Source organism: Vidua chalybeata, chromosome 15 (assembly GCF_026979565.1).
Source record: "Vidua chalybeata isolate OUT-0048 chromosome 15, bVidCha1 merged haplotype, whole genome shotgun sequence".
Lineage (NCBI taxonomy): Eukaryota > Metazoa > Chordata > Aves > Passeriformes > Viduidae > Vidua > Vidua chalybeata.
In genome coordinates, this window is record NC_071544.1 from 3,143,999 (window position 1) to 3,162,825 (window position 18,827).

Consider the following 18,827-nt stretch of genomic DNA (forward strand, 5'->3'; position numbering starts at 1 on the left):
TGCAGATGTCCAGAAGCACAGGAAATCCTTCCTGTAGATGTTCCCTCTAGCAGTCTGGACCAAAACCAGCAGATGAACTCTCAAAAAATTTCTTCTCCTGATGTGGTTCATGCTCGATTTGCAACAAATATTGCCTAAATTGGCAGCTGGCTTTTTATTATTATTTTATAACAGGCTTCCCAGAAACGTGTTCCTCCTGGTCTTTTAAATCCTGAGGAACAAAGTATTTGCTTGTAATCCCACTTCCTCCCTCCCTTTTTAATACGCTCCAGACAGACCTTGGATAAAGCATTTTCTTCACTGAGGAAGGGCCCAGAATGGACTTGGATTGTTCCAGAAATTGTGTCTTTCTGGATTGTGTTCTTCCATAATTTTATCCCTAATTTGAAGTAAATTCTACACATGCTGGTGTCAAAGGAAAGCTGAACATAAAGTGATCTGTGCTGCTATCCTGGCTCTGCAAGCAGACCACCTGAAAGTTAAATGGGAGAAGTGGGACCTGCCTCAAATATTCTGCAAATTTTCTGCATAAACCTGGGAAATGACAGAGCCATGCAGAGACAGAACTGACTCAGCAGCCCTTGTAAATTAAAAAGGCCCAGGCTCTTGACAGGAAGAATTTCTCGACGCTTCTCCAGATCATTTTGCTCAGAGAGGCCTTGGGAGCTGGGCTCCAGGGCAGTGACAGGTCTGAGTAGAGCACAGAGGGGATGCACACAAGCAAAGTCTCCAGGCTGGGAGCTGGGCTGGGGCACACAACAGTGGTGCCTGGTTTATTGTGTCCAGTCAAACAGAGCGTTGGGGTGACTGGCAGCCTCTGCTCTTGGATCTGCCTCCATCCTGGAGAGCCTTGGCACAACTTAGAGCACTTGGAGGCTGCTCTAATCTGTTACTGCTGGGTGCCCCACAGGGCTGTGCTATCCAAAGAGCAGAAATGCTCTTTTCCCCAGTTAGGTCTTGGCACACATTAAGTACAGTTGGGGTCTTCCCAGCCAAACAAAGCAAGCAAGTCAGGTCTCATCACTGCAGAGCCTTCTCTGCCCACTGAAAGGCTCTTCACGTCTCTTTTGTGTGGTCAGTGGAGTCAAAGTGAACTGCTCTGGGCCAGGATCTTGTGTGGCATCAGAAGACTAAAAGAGTGTTACAGAGCAGCACCCCCACATCATGTTGGACCAGTTGTGCTCGCAAGAATCAGGCTGGATGCTGTGCAAATGCTGACAGATAAAACAGTCTGGGCTTGGGGTGACAGCTCTGCCTCACATGGGGGAGGCAGGGCAGAGGCCTGGACCACCTCAGGCAAAAAGTGAAAGTCAAGGAGAGAATGAAAAACAAAACAAAGCAAAAGGAGAAAAGCTCAGATAGTTTTAAAATTAATTGATGAATCCAAGTCACCGATTTTCAAAATCACATGTTCACCTTCTCCAAGCGCATTGTTTCCTGCAGATTTTCCCAGGACAGAGAAAGACCATCCTGAAGTTTTGGCCACACTCCCAGCTCCCCTGTGCTTTCCCAGAGCACCATCCAAAGGTGACTATCACAGGGATGCTGTATGGCCATGGTCCTCCTGGCAGCACTGTTTGCTCAGCTGCCCTGTGGCATTTGGAGCTGTTCCACCCCTCCCAGTGGCGTTAGGTCAGCACCAGCTGCTCATTGCACAGCCACAAGGACGTCACTGTGCCACGGATGTACGAGCAGCCCTGCAGGGAGGTGTTGCAATGTCCTTGGAAATGAAGAGCTAGGGGTGAAAATCTCCACATCCTGTTCCAAATCCCCCAAACCAGCCAGGACTCGTTCCTTGGGTTTTGCATGCTGTTTATCTTGGGTGATGAGATCAGGTACCTTTTCAGGTTCAAGTGGCCCATCTGTGCCTCCTGCTCAATGCACTGTGACTGCATCAGACCCTTGAGGCCCATCAGAGTGTGGAAGCTGAGCCTGCAACAGCAAAGGCTCAGTGCAGGCAGCGACGCAGATCCTGCGGCCGCTGCCGTCACTGAGCCCAGCAGTGGATGTCCCTGAGCTTTGGACTCCGCTCTGCAGCAAACATGCCTTGGTTAGCTGCTCTGGAGAAGGCCTTTGTGTTTATTCTGGTTGCTTTCTCTTCTTCCCATCAGTGATTTGGTGGAGTCCAGCCTTTTGCGGCTCTCCAGAGCCTGATCATCTGGGACTGGTCAGGGGACAATGACAGAACTGTCTTCTTTTTCAGCCCTTCCCACAAAAAAGCAACATGCTTGAAACATTTTTTTTTTCCCATTTGCTTACTTCAGTGCATTGTGTCCTTCTGCTACAGCTTGTCTTTATCGTGTCATTTTGAAGCACCTGCTCATTCACATTTTTCTGCAGCATGGATTGCTTTATGAGAGCTACTGAATTTGGCATATTTTAATTAAGATCTGGGGGTGCAAAGGAAATGTGCCTGCCCTTGCAAGATTTAGAGCAACAGCTGGACAGAAAAGGTTTTGCTTCCAGCGGGAAGACAAAAGTAGCAAATAATAATTAACAATAATTATTACCCTGCCCCGATACAGGGCAAAATGTCGAAGTTCCTTAATTTTCAGCAATAAGTGCCCAGCAAACATCATAAAAATGAGTCATTCCAACTATTTTGGTTTGTACTTTTTGAGATGCTTTATTTGACTGATCATCTTACTGCATTTTTGTTGCCATGTAAATATCTCACTGCAATTCATCCTGAACCTAAGAGCAGAATTTTGCAGATGTTTTCAAAATGGGGTTATTAAAAAAATAAAAGATCTTAAGGTCAAAATTAAAAGAATGGGATATTTTCCAGCAATAATAGAAAACAGAATCTGGACAGAAAAATCCCTGACCAGTTTTATCAATGGCATTTGCAAGTAATTTTCAGAGGTAGCAATTAGACACAGAGAGATGGAGTTAAGCAAGGGCAGTTTTGGGAGTCCCCACTCAGGCTAGAGAGGGGACAAGGTGCTGTCTGCAAGAGGCTGGTGCAGCCTTGTCCTTCCCCAGGACCATTTCTACAGACACACCCTTGCCCACTTCCCTTGGCCTCTGGGGAGGACCCATTGTGCCTCTGTGAGTGCACCATAAACTCCAAAGGTGATATTTGCAGGGAAGTCCACCAGCTGTGAAGTCCCTGCACGAGTTTTCCAAAGAAGGAGGGACTTGGTTTTGTTGGGCCAGCCAGCCAGAACCTCTTGAGTCAAACGTGCAGGAAGAAGGATGCCATGATCAAAGACCAGCTCACAGCTCTCAGCTGCAGTGAGCCTTAACTTTCAGGTGTATCCCTCACTGCAGAAGAGCTGCCCTCACCACAGGCAGCAGATTTTAATGCAGAAGGGATAATCTCTACTGCTCTTCCTGTCCAGACTGGGAGAACCATGTGCCAAACATGCTGGAAATTTCTTTCCTTCAAGTCACATATGGGGCCACAGTAACAAATAATAAATCATCTTCAGCAGCTTAGAAGTTGGAGACAGGTTTTAAAAAAGGAACCAAAAGCACTGCATGCTGTCAAAGGTCTTCTGGTCACTGCTTCTGCCTGCAGCCTTGCTTATGAGGAGCCAGAACCCAGGTATGCAGGGGTGGCACATTGTGTCTTGACAGCTTGTACACAAGCTTGAGAGGTGACAGAAGGTGCTCTTGTTCAGGGGGGTATTTTTCCTGCCACTTCTCCCAGTGCTGAATCACTGAGTAACTAAAGATGAAAATCCTGAGCTGTCCTAGACACAGAGAAGAGCTCTTCTCCCCACCCACGCTTGGCTGACTGCAGAGATCTGAAGATGGGCTATATGGTGGCTGTCATGGCATCAAAGCCTCTTTGACACCTTTTTGTTTTGCTTTTTCACTTCTTACCAATTCCTTTCTCTTGGCTTTTATTTCCTTCCACCAGTTTTCCCATAATTTTCAGTCTATCATGCAGCCTCGGTCACACTGGAGTTCCAGCTTTGGCTGACCTCTTGCAGGTGTGCACCTGAGGTAATTTTAGCTCCTTTCTGACAAAACACCTCTTTTTGGGGTGGGTGGGACAACTGCTTCATTCAGCAGCACCCTTGAGGCCCTTTGGTGTGCTCACAACGTCCAGGAAATGTCAGATCCCAGAGAGATGGGAAGCACGTTGCAAGCTAAACTGGATTCCCTTGAAGACTCTGTGAAGAAATTCCTGACTCTATCAGAGGTGATGAATAAACTTCAAAAAGGATTGGGAAGACACCTTCTCTTTTGGATTCCTTGCTCAAAGCCCAGTGCAATCTCTGAAGGGTTTCTCCAGTCCTGCTTCCCTGGGGCTGTCTTTGTGAGTCTGTGCCACCCAGTTCCTCAGGTTTGTGCTTTTTGATTGACAACGGGGCATTTCCTTCACTTCCCAGCACCAGCTTCCTCTGCTTCATTGCAGGGAAGGTCACCAGACCCCATGTCTGATGGTCACCCCTTGGGCTGAGCTTTCCTTGGGAGCTGGCTTGGTGTGGCTGGTACATCTCCCTTTCCTGAGCCCCAAGATGAACATCCAAGAATGAGAAAAAAGTGCCAATTTTTCAAAGATATTTGCCTGATTAGGGAGTTCAATTTTCAGTTTCAGAAGTGACTTGGAAACTGAGAAACTGAAGTGTATGACTGGAGAGCTCAGTGCAGCCTCACGCAGAGCCATGCCCTGAAGTTCTCCATGAGCAGTTTGGGGTGCACAAATAGCCCAGCACTCCCACTTAGAGGTGTGAGCACAGGTCCCAAAAACCCAGATGCTGACCCACATTTGGTCATGGGCAGTGAGGGTGCAGCAGGTCAGGCCTACTCAAACTGCAGTGAAATCCAGCAAGAAATCAAGTGCCAAAGCCAGGTCAGTGTATGTCCATGATGAAGTACAACTACTAAAAATCAAGGTTTTCTGCATGGAGCCTGGACCTGGCCATGGACCTGGACCATCCCCCACCAGATGCACAGGCTGGGAGCAGTTGCCTGACACTGTGCTGTGGCTGCTCCAACCTCCTGCTGTCCTTTGAAGTGGCCTGGCCAGGAGCTGAGCCATTGACATCAGATTTGGCCTCTGATTCATCTGTTTTTTGAGAGGTGTCTTTCAGTCCCTTCCTTGTTGACCACTTGCAGATCACTGTGGGACAGTGAGATCTTGTGGGTGGCATCTGAGAGTGAGGAAGGTCTGACGTGTACCAATTGCAGAGCCTGCAGCTCTGCTCACAAGAAGTTGAAAAACAGACGATAAAATGCTATAAAGATAAAATCCTCTTAAGCTCAGAGGAAAGAGAGGTCTGTTGAGAAGGGAGGGAGTTGTGGGACAGGGAGGTGAGAGCTGGGACTTGAGGAAAACTAGGGAACCTCTGCAGGACTGTCCAAGGAATATCCAGAAGAAAAGATGTGAAGTGAGGGAGTGCCTGGGGGAGAAGTGTTTGACCATGCCAGGCTGGGCTCCCATCGTTTCCCAGGCTCACCTGCAGTGGGTGACAATGCAGAGGGTGCAGGTGCTGCTCACCTTGGTGGTTCTGCAGCTCCTGCTGCACCCCTGCCCATGGCCCTGTGCTCCCCAAACCTGCCTCAGCTGAGGAGTGCTCTGGGGAGCTACTCACGGGCTGGTGCCAGTGCCTGGTGGCCCTTGACTGCAGGGCACCTTCCCTGCCACCTGAGAATCCTGTGAATGTGTAGCTTGTGCCCATGAGCTGGCACACCTTGGCCCATCAGGTGATCCAGGCCAGGACAGAGCCTGAGAAAAGCCTTGCATTTGGACAGCATGTGAGACCCCTTCAGCTCAGCTTTCTTCTCTGTCCCTTCCTCTCTGTTAACACAGAGACTCTGCACGTGCTTTCTCTCTAACCACCCTGAGAACACCCCCTGGGTACTTCTGGGGTCACACTGGGGAGATGCTTTCCTCACCCAACGCTCGCTGTCGCCTGAGCAGCTGCTCACTGCTTTTGGTGCCTCTTGACTCTGGAGTCTACAGAGAGCTCCACGGAGTCTCTGAAAGTAGCATCCAGCCCATCTCAGTCTTCCTGCCAGCTGGTGCTTCTAGCAGGTGAGAAGGAAGGAGGCAGGCAGAGCAGGACAGAGCAGGAGGGGTTTGGCTGCCTGCTTGAAGACCCTGGCCTAAACCAGAGCTGGAACACTGATGTTGCAGGTGCCTGGTTAAAGCAAAGAGTAAATACGCATGTAACGCCTTTATTTTTCCATTCATCACAATGCACTTTTTATTTCTGACCTTAGCCTCAAGAACTGTGCCAGACATGTTCTGTGATTTCTCCCATTTTCCCCTCCAGATGTCCAAATGGATTCTTCGGACAGAGATGTTTGGAGAAACTGCCTTTGCGATTGTACATGCCAGATCCTAAGCAAAGTATGTTTGAAGACAAAAAATGCACCACACTACTTAAAACCTCCCGGGCACAGCGGTGGATGTAGAGTGCTCTAGTCAGGGATGGCTCTTGGTGTCAGCTTTGGGTAGGGCTTAGGGCTGCAGGTAAGGGTGAAGGATGAAGGCAGACAGATAGGAGCCGTGGAAGGGATCAGAAGAGGCCTCAGTTCAGCCTGTTTGGGTGTCATTTTGCTATCTTGTTTCTCTCTTTCTGGTTTTCTCTCTTCCGGTAGGTGTCCGATCGAATTCACAGGAGACCGGTGTCAGCATTTCGCAATGGTCAGCTTCTCCAGTATGTCTCTTTCTACTTCTCTCTCTCCTTGTTGTTGTAGCTCTGTGTCATGTCCTTAAAGCAGGTTCTTCTGTTCTCCAAGAGCCCTCTTCCTGTCTTGTGCACTCCCAGCTCTGCTTGGTACTAAGAGGAGCTGTGACCGTGTCCAAGAGGAGAACTGGGGCTCATTATCTCCCCATTTGTTAGAATGGGCTCTGCTTTCATTTCTGATTGAACTGAATGCTGCTTGCTCTTTTCAGGCAAAATACAGACGAGCTCATGTGGTGGGTGTGCTGTGTGAGATGAGCCTGTGCTGTGTGTGGGGCTGGGCCTGCCAGCATTGCTGTCCTGACATGGACTGTGCTCTGCAGGGCAGGATTTGGGCATTTCCCCCGTGTTGTGCAGGGCAGGATTTGAGCATTTCTCCCGTGTTGTGCAGGGCAGGATTTGAGCATTTCCCCTGTGCTGTGCAGGGCAGGATTTGGGCATTTCCCCTGTGCTGTGCAAGGCAGGATTTGGGCATTTCCCCTGTGCTGTGCAGGGCAGGATTTGGGCATTTCCCCTGTGCTGTGCAGGGCAGGATTTGGGCATTTCCCCTGTGCTGTGCAAGGCAGGATTTGGGCATTTCCCCTGTGCTATGCAGGGCAGGATTTGGGCATTTCCCCTGTGCTGTGCAGGGCAGGATTTGGGCATTTTCAACTGTGCTGTGCAGGGCAGGATTTGGGCATCTTCTCACCACTCCTGCGAGGGGGGTGTGAGTCTCCTTGAGCCAAAGGAGGAAATCACAGCCAGGGTGTGACTGTAATGAAATCACTTTACAGTCTGTGGCACAGAGGTCAAGCTGGAAGCCTCTGGGCTTCCCAGCCTGACTGCCATGCAGGATACAGGATAAACCTGCCAAGTGGGCATCAGACTACGTCCCTCTTAGACATAGAGGTGCTCCTGTCTCTCCTAGGTGGTTGGACAGCCTTGCATATGGGATTGAGCCTGAGTACAGTGACTGATCCTTTAATGCTTTCAGTGGGTGTAAATGCCCCAAAGCCTTTGCACTTAGTGCTCCCCAGTTTCTAGTTTCCAGTTCCTACAGGTCTCACTTATAGACATAACTAGCTCATGGTGGTCAAGGCGGATGATTTTTCTGGGTCCCTATTCAGTCAGTGTCCCAGCATCACTGGGACCCTGGTCTGGGTAAGGACTGATCTGGAAGGAGATGCAGTTACAGTGCAGGAAATCTGTGACCTTCCCTGTGACCCTTCTGTGACTGTCCCCGAAACCCATCCTGCCTCCACGCTGGCTGGCTGGACCCACCACAAATGGTGGGTTTAAAGAGAGGCTTTTTAAAAAGAACCAAAAAGAGGCTTTAATTAGTGGTAACCAGAGGAGAAATGCCTCTTCAGGATGGCTCCTTGATTGCCAGAACGCCTCTCCCACTGCTCTGTGAGGAATCCTGCAGTCCTCATCCTGAACTGGAATTGCAGGAGCCTCATTAGCACGTGCTAATAGCTGGCAAGTGCTGGAATTAGACTCCCTTGCATGGAGCATACAGACAAGATGCAAATGGACTTTGTGGGGCCCTTGGGACAGCTCAATGTTTTTACATTGCCTTTTGTTCCAAATTGGCTTCCGAAGTTGAAACCTCCATTGATTTATCCTCCCAGACTGCAATATCCAAGCAAGCTCTTTTTAAAATGACAACCCAAAATGTTCTATTTTGATCTTTCACCTGATGCTAAAGGGTTTCCTTCCCTCTTGGAAGCCCTGGGTGTCAGGGCCCTGGCTGCAGCCAGCAGTGGGATGCTCACCCCATGGAGCTGATTTGTAGCATGTTTCATGAGGTGGTGTCCAACGGGCTTAAACATTATTGCTGCCATGCTGCAAAACCAAAACAGGGGTGAAAATGAGTTTTATGTCAGGAAAATGCCTTTTGAGAGCATTAATGGCAGGAGTAAACAGCATGTGTTTTTTTTCCCCAGCTTGCAGAATGCAGCTTTTTATGGGACTGAGATTTGTTTTCATTTTATTCACGTGTTAGAGGAACAATGTCAGCTTTAAAACTGACACATGTACATTTCCTTACCTCAAGTTTGCTTTAACCACAGCATAGTAAGGTAAAAACAGCTTAACAATCCAGGCTACCTGTCTGAACTTGGATAAAATTCATATAAGATGATGATTCATACATGTTTATAGCTGTTTTCACTTTCAGGTCACAGTTGGGTAATACAGATAGCAGCAGCATTGAAGAAAAGCTTGCACTGAACTTTCTGTTTTTCTGGGTAGGAAAAGCATTTCACTCAAGTGTGGACCCTGCAAATGCTTACCTTCTACTTTGATCAATAATTAGGGCACAGGAGAAGTTGCTGATTTTCCATAATTCACTCAGTGCTTCATCCCATATGGGTTCTGACAGGTCAAAAGCTGAAACAGATTAAATGAGGTTCAGGCATTTCCACTGGAAATAAAATAGCTCTGTCCTGATTCATGTTTTGAGAACACTGCCAACATTTGACAGATACTTAAATAAGAACACCTATATTGGTGTTGTTTTAAATGTATTTGGGGTATTTCAGGTTTTCAGGCCTAGATTGGATCCTCCTGATTCTTTAATATGAATATTAAATATGACAATGACTTTTATTAAGTATATCCCAGGGCTGAGTGAGAGTCTCTGCAGAGTGAGCTAAATTGAAGGTGCTGTTCTGAAAAGATAGGGCAGATATTTTGCTGAATTTGGGCCACAGATGGAGATGGTGAAGCATCCCAGCATCATGCCAGATGTTGTGTGTCCTTTTGGGAGCAGCTTCCTACCTCTCTGGTTTAAACCCTTATTCACATTTTGCTCAGGTAAAATTTCCCGTGTTCTCCAGGAGTTCAGGCTGTCTTTGTCTCTTTGACAGGTAGCTCTGGAGGTTTATTTCTCTCTGATTGCCCAAAACACCTGCTAGACTACATTAAGATGAAAAATCAGGTGTATTTAGATAGGTTTTCTCTCATGTGATGTTTCTTTATGTTGCTGTTCCAACCACCTGAGCAGGTGCCTACTGCCAGCCCTTTTGGATATATACACCACCATGCTTGAAAATGAAGAGAAAATGTTAAAGATGGGGTTTTGGTTTGTTGTGTTTTTGTTTTTGTTTGTTTTTTTCATTTTGTTTTGTTTTTTTTTTCCCATGTCAGGCTCACACTTGCTATTTTCTACCAGACTGGTGCACAGAAACTCACTAGGAATTGTATTAGTGGGGTAGCTCAGAGAACCCACAGTCTGTCCTGACTCTGTCCACACATAAGGCTGGTGGATAAAGTTTAGAAGATCATTTTGTTTAGGCTTTAAGTAACCTGTGAGAAGAAAACCTTATAGAGGGACATTAAAGCAACATTTAAATCAGTTAAAATTTAAACTGCAGGGAATTAATGGCAGTGAACAGAGGGGACGGTGATTGCCTGCAATTGCTGTATGAAACTGAGGAATGCCCTGGCAGATGAGAACAGAGAGAGTTATTTCCATGGCTGATGAGTCATTAAATCCTCTTGCTAAAATGTTTTTCACATCAAGGTGCCCATGATTCTGTGTCTCCATAGACAAGCTCGTGGGAGCAGCTGTCAGGTGGCTCCTGTGGCACAGGTACCTGCAGAGCCACACACCACAGGTGTCTCTGCCCCTGCTTTGCTGAGAATGGAACACCTCAGACTCTTGCTCCACAGCCAGAATGAATCCACAGCAATGGCATCCATGGACCATTTTGCTTCTGCAGACAGGTTTTCCTCTCTGCTGGTACACCTCTCTGAAGAATGCAGCCATATCCAAAAGGGTCAGGAATTCTCTCTGAGAGCTTCTGCTGGGTGCTGGAGGCTCACCCAGTGTAGAGCTGCCTCCTGGGTCCTGCTCCACGGGCACAGCTGTGGCTTGCAGCTCTCCCCAGGAGACAGAACCATGTCCAAAATCATCCTTCCTTCTAAGAAACCCTTTTTTGAAAGTTGTGTTGGCACCTGTGTTTCATAGCTGCCCATTCTACATCAGATCAAGATCTACCTCTGTCTTCTCTCTTCTACAAGCAACTTTTCAGGTCTTTGTTAAATCCTCCTGGGGTTTTACTAATAACTTGCCAGGCTTTGGGCTGGCTGGTTGTAAAGGTTTTGTAAAACATGTTGGCAGCTTTACCAGTCCTGGTGCAGCTGAGATCCTGAAAGTTAAATGTGGTCAGCAGGAACATTTATGTTTCCTAAGTCTGCACATTTGGATGCTTTCCACTTGTGATTTATGGAACAATTTAGAAAATTGGGATAAAGTTTTGTATTTATTCTTCCGTCTTGCCTGTGGAAACTGAAACTTCATCTTAACTTTGCTGTTTATTCATCTCCACAAATAATCATCATCAATCTGGAGGACAAATGTCATACCATTCATCTTGGTTAGTGAAACATTTTCATTTTCTACTTTGTGATCCAATTAAAATTGCAGGCTGTAGCCTGCCTGTAAACACCCTTGAACAGAGCTGACATTCATATGCAATGTCATCTAGCATATTCTCAATTTTTACCCCGTATTTAATTCTTGGTTTCTTTACAAATTGAAATCTAATTCTCTGTTGGAGCCTTCCTATTGCTCTGCTTGGAAACACAGAGCAGGATTTTCAGGAATCCCTTGGGAGAGCTGCTTTGTCTTCAGCCTGGTCCCACAGCAGCACCTGAACTGGCTCCAGTGCTGCTGGCAAGCCATTGTGGAGCAGGGTGGCTTCACTGGGTGAGAGGCTTCTTGTTTTTCTGGAGGATGGTCCCTTTCCCCCAGAACTCACCAGGCTGTGGCAGGGGTGTGTTGGTCACCACCCTGACAGGTAGGATTGACCTTCCTGGGTGGCCTCTGGAACCTGGCTCCTCGTGCTGAGGTGAGGTGTCCTCGTGAGCAGAGGGATAAATGTACCACTTCAAGCTCTTCTGGGAAGGTCTAGATCTGAGTTTAACTACTCTGTTCACCTCCCTTATTCAGCAGTGGCTTCCTACCTGCTGTGACTGCAATACAAAAATGATAAATGAAAGATTATTTCTTTATTTTACCTAAATTTCTGCTTCTTCCTCCACCTCTCACTCATCTGACCCCAAACCAATATTTAGCAGCATTTTAAATTCCACAGACATTCTGCAGCTTCCATTCAGTGACCACTGAATTACAGGGTGATGGCTGTGCTTTGGTGTGGCTGGGTAATTACAGGGTGTCAGTGGTTTAGCATGGCAGGGTGATCCCTCTCCCCAGGACACAGCACAGGTTACCCTTGGGATCTCCTAAAGTTAATTGCATGCTCATCCACAGCAGATTTTGAATACTCTGTTGCTGTGTGTTTGGACTCTTGATGCTGACCAAATTCATTTCATTGCTGCAGTACTGGAGAAGGTGAATGGCTCTGGAGTTTGTGGAACATTTACAGACTTCCTGTTCCTGGAGATCCCACGTGTCACCCAGCTCTTAACACAGGCACAGTGTCCTCTGTCCCCATCGTGACCCCCTGTCTCTCATTGCTCCCTGTACACCCTGGGAAAAACCTGAATCAGAGTCCTTCAAGTGCTACTCTTGTCAACACAATTGATTAGCAACAAAATTATCATCAATTTATTATCTTGCTAGTCCTCAGATGTCAATTCTCCACTTTGTTTCCTGCCTTGGAGCATGCTCTGTGTCCCAGAGAGCATATTTTGAGGGAATAATGTGCAGTAACTAAACATCTTATTGACGTTCTTGGGCAATCTGAAGACCAAGTGAGCACAGCCACAGTTTTCACAGTTGTTTGCTAAGGCTTTTATCCTTTTTAATCATCCTATAAATCTACAGTGCAGTGAGAGTCATCTTGCTTGAGGTGTTACTCCTACAGGAATACTTTACATTAAATGTTTTTGTCTGTTCATCTTGTACAATAACTACAATACATCATAGTCACAGAGTCACTGCAGATGAAGTAAATGCACCACTTGGTCTTTTGCTTGATGCTGAGAAAAAGCATTTTCAGAGAGATTCAGGAGGCACATTTGGAATGAGATTTTCCAAAAAAACCCTCATGTCCCCAGTTCAGGGAGCTTGGGGAGTGCCACGGCAGTTCAGGGTGCTCAGCTTGCCCTGACCAGGGAGGATGTGTGCAGTGCAGACACGAGGATGATGATGAAGGTTATGAGGAAAATGCTGTGCCCATTTCCTCAGCCTACAGCTGCCACCTCAGGGCTGTCTCACTCCAGTTGATTTGCGTGGTAGCCCCTGGATAAATCCCTTCCACTGGAGCTTGTCCTGTCGAAGCTGGAGAGGGCAACGGGAAATATGGAGAGATTTAGAGGGCTTGGAGTGACAGAACAAGGGGGCATGGCTTCAAACTGACAGAGAGCAGGTTTAGATTGGACATGAGCAAGGAATTCTTCCCTGTGATGGTAATGAGACACTGGCACAGGTTTCCCAGCCAGCTGGCTGTCTCTGCTCCCTGAGCCTGGGGAGCCAAAAGAAACAGCAGCTCTGACATGACAGGGGCAGTGGGAAGGCTCAAGCTCCTCAGGTCCTGCCCACCACCTCTGTTCTCACAGGCGTTCCTGAGTTTGCAAAAAATCATGGAAATGTTTTCAATTGCATCCGTTTGTAGCTGCAGATGTTGCAGAAAATCCTGGAACAGGGAGGAATGTGTGTATGCAGATGGACCAACAGCTTAGGTTGCTGGATGAAACTTGAGGTATCTCTACATGCATTTGTCAGTGTCAGGGGAAACAGGTGTGTGCAGTGGTAGGAAGACTTAGGAATAGGTCAGGGCTGGATGTGATAACCAGGTGGTTTAGGATGAATGTATTCTGTCCAGTTCTCTGCTACCCACCACATTATGTCCATGTCACTGCCACAAAATGTACAAAAGTGTACAAAATTACTCTGAAATGCTCTGTAGAGTTTGCCCTTCCTTTTATACAAATGTGAGATGTGAAGCAGAGAGCAGCCAGGTTTTGTGGCCTTTAAATTATACAAAATCTTAAAGAATCCCAAGTTCTCCCTACAAAAGCCCCCCCAAACACCAGCACTGGTTTGAAGAGAAGAACCTGCTTTAGAACACGTGTTTACATGTTGTGTAACAATTAGTGCTAATTCCCCCCCGCCTAAATTTTGAACAGCACTGCAAAAGAAAGCCAATATTTCTGTGCAGCAAAAAGCACTTCCTATGGAAAATATAGTAAATAAATCTGGACATCTCCAAGCTGCAAATAATCTTGTGTGTATGGTGATTGGGAGCAGCAGAGCTCACTTTTGTGTATGGTGGTAAGTATGGAGAACTTTCATGTTTATGTAAGAAAAGCTGTCATTAGGTGAAGTCTGTACTAGGAAAATGACTACAATTCAGGATACCTGTTTTGCACTGTTGATTCATTGGATAGACTCCTGTGCTTAGCACTGTCTCTGCAAGATGAACTGCAATCTTACTTGTGCTGAATATGAATCTGAAAGCCCATGTTCCAATTTGGGCTTCTTGCAGCTCACTAAAACAATGCAGAGCCACAGCAGGAGTGCAGTTTGGAGGGCCACAGGCTGGAGGGAAGCTTTCTGTGCCATTTACACTTTGAGATCCATTGCCTTGCCCGGGCACCTCATCCCTCGCAGCATCCAGGGTTGGCAGGGCAGGGCTGGCAGGGCAGGGGCAAGGAGGGCTTGTGCTGCCAGGGCTGCTGTGCCCCTGGGCTGGGGTGAGGGTGTGGGCAGCAGCACGGGGCTGGCAAGCCCCAGGCCCCAGCAGGAGCCCTCCCAGCCCTGTGCCCAGTGCTCCCCTCTGGAGCACAGCCCCCAGGCACGCCGGGGCGTGGGAGAGCAGCCAGGGCAGATTTGCCCTGTGCAAAGGGAATGAATGTTTTTTACCAGGCTCATGCAGTCTCTATGTGTTTTGACCTGTCAGGAGTTGTTTCAGAACAAGTGTACCTTTCCTATTTTTTTTTTCCCCCTGCCTAAACAGTGAATTCCATATCAGGTACTAACAAACATGGCTCATCTCAAAAGAATTCATAATTAACTGAAAGAATTCATAATTAACTTCCACTGCAATTTGTTTGGGTCTTTCTTTGCATAACATGTGAGTTGTGGTGGGGGTTTGAAATGCTCTGAAGCGTACAGTGTCTCTGTGTGAGTGCTGCTGAGCCTACCAAAAGCTAACCTGCTGTAACTGCACAGTGTGTGTGTTTGTATTTTAGAGTTCTCTGACAGACCTGTTTTTCTTTTTCTCTTTCTCTTCCTTGTCTTCTTTCTGCATTGGCAGAGCATCTTGGATTTGAATTAAAGGGTATGGAACAACCATTCATTTATTAACCAGAAGCCATTAAGAGCTTCCAACATTATATTTATGGCTTTAATGGGATGATTAAAAAATCAGCTGTTCTGTTCTCTTCCCTGGCACCAAGATAAATGTTTGGATTGGAAAAAAAAAAACCAAAACCACCAAACAAAACAATAACCAAAACCAAAACAAAGCAAATCACAAATTCTAAATGCAAACCTATGAAAATGCAGGTGTATTTTTAGCAGCACTTTTTTCTTTGTTCCAAGCAGCAATGTGGTGTGTGTGGCATGACTGGGATGTTACAATTGCCATGCATCTCCATTCAACATGCTTTTGTGTATTGAACTGAAAACCTGGGGTCTTGTGTCCATCCAAAAGGTTGTCAGCAGGCACTGCTTGGGAACAGGCAGGCATTCCAGGAATGGGAAGACAAGTTCTAGAAATATCAGAGCTGTTACAGAAATTGCCATCCCAGACACACCAACCTCCACCAGATCCTGCAAAGGGTCAGGATGAGCATTGCCATTCCTCTTCCAAAAATTTAGCAGCTCGTTTTGCCTCTTAAGCAGGATGAAATTGTGCCAAGAAAGATGGCATGAGACAAGTTAGTCTAGAAAACCATCCCAGGGAAGCCTGTAGTTGCCCATGAGAGTGGAGGGTGTAATGCTGAGCACCCCAGTGGCAAGCTTGGGAAAATAACACTGCAGTAAGTTAAATGCTTTTAAAAATATCCCCTTTGGGCACTTGCCTGCTCCTGCCCAGTTCCTCATTATCATATTATTTTCTTTCCATTCTCCTCAGTCTGGTTTTAGATATATATCAAGTTATCCCTTGAATAAGCACTTGGGAAATCAAATCCTCGAGGCAAGTTTTCCCTGGAGTGTGCAAGGCAAGAGCAGGGAGGGCTGGTCAGGGTGGAGCAGAGGGGTTGGGCAGCCTGGGATAGTGGAAGGTGTCCCTGCCTGTGGCAGGGGGCTTGGAACAAGACGAGCTTTAAGGTCCCTTCCAACCCAAACCGTTCAAGAATTCTGTCATGATTCTATCATTCTGACAGATTCTGATCACTTAACCTAAAAGCATTGGCCTGGCAGTGCCAACCAGAGCAGATCTTCACATGAAGATGCTTCAATTCCCTTTGCTAGAGGTATGAGGACACCAGTCTTCCAGGTGTGGATCCTAAATTGCCTTCTGAGGTCCCTGAGGTGGAGGGACATTGACTAACTGAGGCTGGAGAAGTCTCCTCTAGTTTTTGCAGGCGTGATCCCCCAGTACCAGTGTGCATCCCCCTGGAGCAGAAAATGTGTGAATTTTATAGTCAGGGCGCTTCAGAGAAAGCGGTGCTGCTAATGCTAATACACTTGGACAAACCTAAAAATCGAGGATTTTTGACATCCCTTTTTTGTTGACCTTTTGTCCTGTTCCTCATCCATTCTCAGTGTCATCACAGGAGCGCACACATCCTGTTCCCAGTCTGCAGCCGTCTCTCCTCTGTCATTCGTCTGTCACTGTCATGCCCTGCTGTGACACCGTGGCTGGCCTGTGGCTCTGTTGGCATTGTGTGGCACCACATGGTTTGTTCTTGGTGTTTGCTGCTGTAAAAGATGCTGATGAAGATGTGTTTGTAGAGCACAGAGACACAAATGGACCTGCTCTGGGATCTTACCTGCTCACGTACAAAGTTACAGCGTGCACGCTCTCATTTCCTTTCCGGTGTTGTTGAGATGGTTTTGCCCCAAGTGATTAGTGGAAATGGTCCTTCAATTTGTCTCAGGGTTTCTGATTAAAACTGCAGGATTTTCTTTCAATTTTGCCTGTGTGCTGTTTGAAAAGTGCCTAAAAATTGGCAGATTAGGTTCTGCAAATGGGCTATTCAAAACATTAAAAACACACAAAGCTTTGCTCAGCCTCATCTGAGGTGTTGCTTGGGCCATTCCCCCCTTCTGTTGAAGTGGGAAAAACTTCTCAGTAGCAGTGTCTCTGGTCACACAACGTGAAGATACTGTTATTGAGCATCAGCTTTAAAGAGATGTTGGGAGCCAAGCTAGATTACTATCAGCAGATCATTCCGTTTTTAGTTTGCAGCAGTGATGCACAGCCTCACACTTCACTGCTTCGTGTAGCAGAGCTGTCAGCTCGAGACAGAGAGGCCAAATCTGCATTTCTGATGAACTGAAACATTCCCCTGCAATTCAGGTGAAGGTTCATGACAGTCAGACATGCCAGAGTCAGGGTCCTGTACCGGCATGACCACCAGAACAAAGGCTGGGATTTGAGCCCTGGCCAAAGAATTTTCTCCTGTTATAGGTAAAAAACCCCAGCCAAAGAAACAAACAAAAAACCCATAACAAACAACAACAACAAAAAAAAAGCAAACAAAACCCTCCCCCATAGTTTTAATGTCTTTGCTCTTTCTTCCTCCTCCATGATTCAAAGGGAATTATTTCTACTTAGGGAAAAAAGTCTTTGTAGCAAAAAGCATTGCTATTGAAGGATTTTTGCTGAAAACTGACCTTCCTCCCAGCCTTTTTTTTTTTTTTGTTAAAGTAGTTTTTGCTGAGTAGTAGCAAAATTCTTGCCCAGTGCCATCCACATAACCATGATATGATCCCATCTGGTTTTCCTAATTTGTATGAAATCTCTGAAACTCCTGTCTGAAGGAGAGAGCTGTACAACTGTAATCCAGGTCCCGAAGATGTGCAAGAGCAAGAAAACGTGTCTGCCATGGTTGCTGATGCCTGGAATAAGGCACCCATACCAAAGAAACATGTCACAGAAGGAGGAGTTTCACCCCAGAGTGGGCTCTTCCCCCATTCCAGCTCCACCTGGTTCCTTGTAGGGAAAAAAATCCCACAAGAAGGCTTTGTTTATTATATTTTGCACCTTCATGCCAGGGTTGTCCTTCTTGCCAGCCCTTGTTTACTAAACCTTTCTCCATTCCCATTTTGAGAATTTTAGAAAGAGGTAACCATTTTTCCTAGCACCTTTTTTTTTCTCCAAAAATGCTTTTTTCAACCTAGAATGGCAAGCTGAAATTGTTCTAAGTACCCAGCTGATTGGAAGGTTTCATTGCTTCCCACTCACTTTTTTTTTTTTTTTTTTTTTTTTTTTTTGCTAAAGTCTAGTCCCAGAGTTTTCTGGGACCAGGCCTGTTTCTCTTCTGGTTTTGTATTTGAGTATTTGGTGGCACAGGGGGTATCACACAGTCTGTTCAAGGTTATTTTGAGTGGTGTGAGGAAGCACACTAAGCACATCAGCCATGGCATGACTTTTATTGCTAATCTAGATGGAAAAAAAAAACATTCAATGAATATTAAAGAAGGCACAAACCCCAAAAACTTTAACACATAGTGTGAGGGCATGAGGACTTTGTTCATAGCTGCTGAGCTGAAACCCTCATGGCAGCTCTGCACTGAATCCTTCTCTCAGTCATCCAGCTGGAGAACCCAAATTGCCTCTGCTGCTCTCGGCAGAGGCTGCTGGATGTCACATCTGCTCTGGTGTAGCCATGGAGGAAGAGGTGTCCTTGCCATGGTGTTGCTGCCTAGGTGCAGTGCAAACGAGATCCAAGCATTTCCTGGGAGCTTTGGTGGATGGGAATGAACCACCTCACTTCCAGCCTGGTCTGGGATTTGGTGCAAGTGACTGGCTCTTCTGGTTTGAAAGGTAGCCCGTGACACTTGGTGGTATTTGAGAGAGGCAGCAGCAAGCTGCTTACATTTTGTGTGTGCCTCTGAGCTGCCTGATGCAATGGTATGAATTTCCTCCTAGGGTTTCATTAAAAATCCATAACTGGTTCCTGTATTTTAATCACTCTGCTCCCTTTTCTTTGCCTGACACGCTATCACTTTTCCATCCTCATGCTGCTTTTTGACTGTTCCAGGATGTCCCTTTCAGCACCCACATGCTTTGGGGCCTGTTGTGGTCCTCCCACACCACCCTGCTCCAGGGCATG

At 46.7% G+C, this 18,827-nt stretch overlaps 1 protein-coding gene across 2 annotated transcripts in view; it reads left to right on the forward strand.

Annotated features, from left to right (window-relative positions):
• NRG2 (neuregulin 2) overlaps positions 1–18,827 on the forward strand; it is a 154,888-nt gene that overhangs the window by 126,601 nt on the left and 9,460 nt on the right. For both annotated transcript variants that reach the window (XM_053956405.1, XM_053956406.1), the window contains 2 exons: positions 6,562–6,620; positions 14,855–14,878. In XM_053956405.1, the coding sequence (XP_053812380.1) occupies positions 6,562–6,620; positions 14,855–14,878 (83 nt within the window). The remainder of the gene's footprint in view (positions 1–6,561; positions 6,621–14,854; positions 14,879–18,827) is intronic.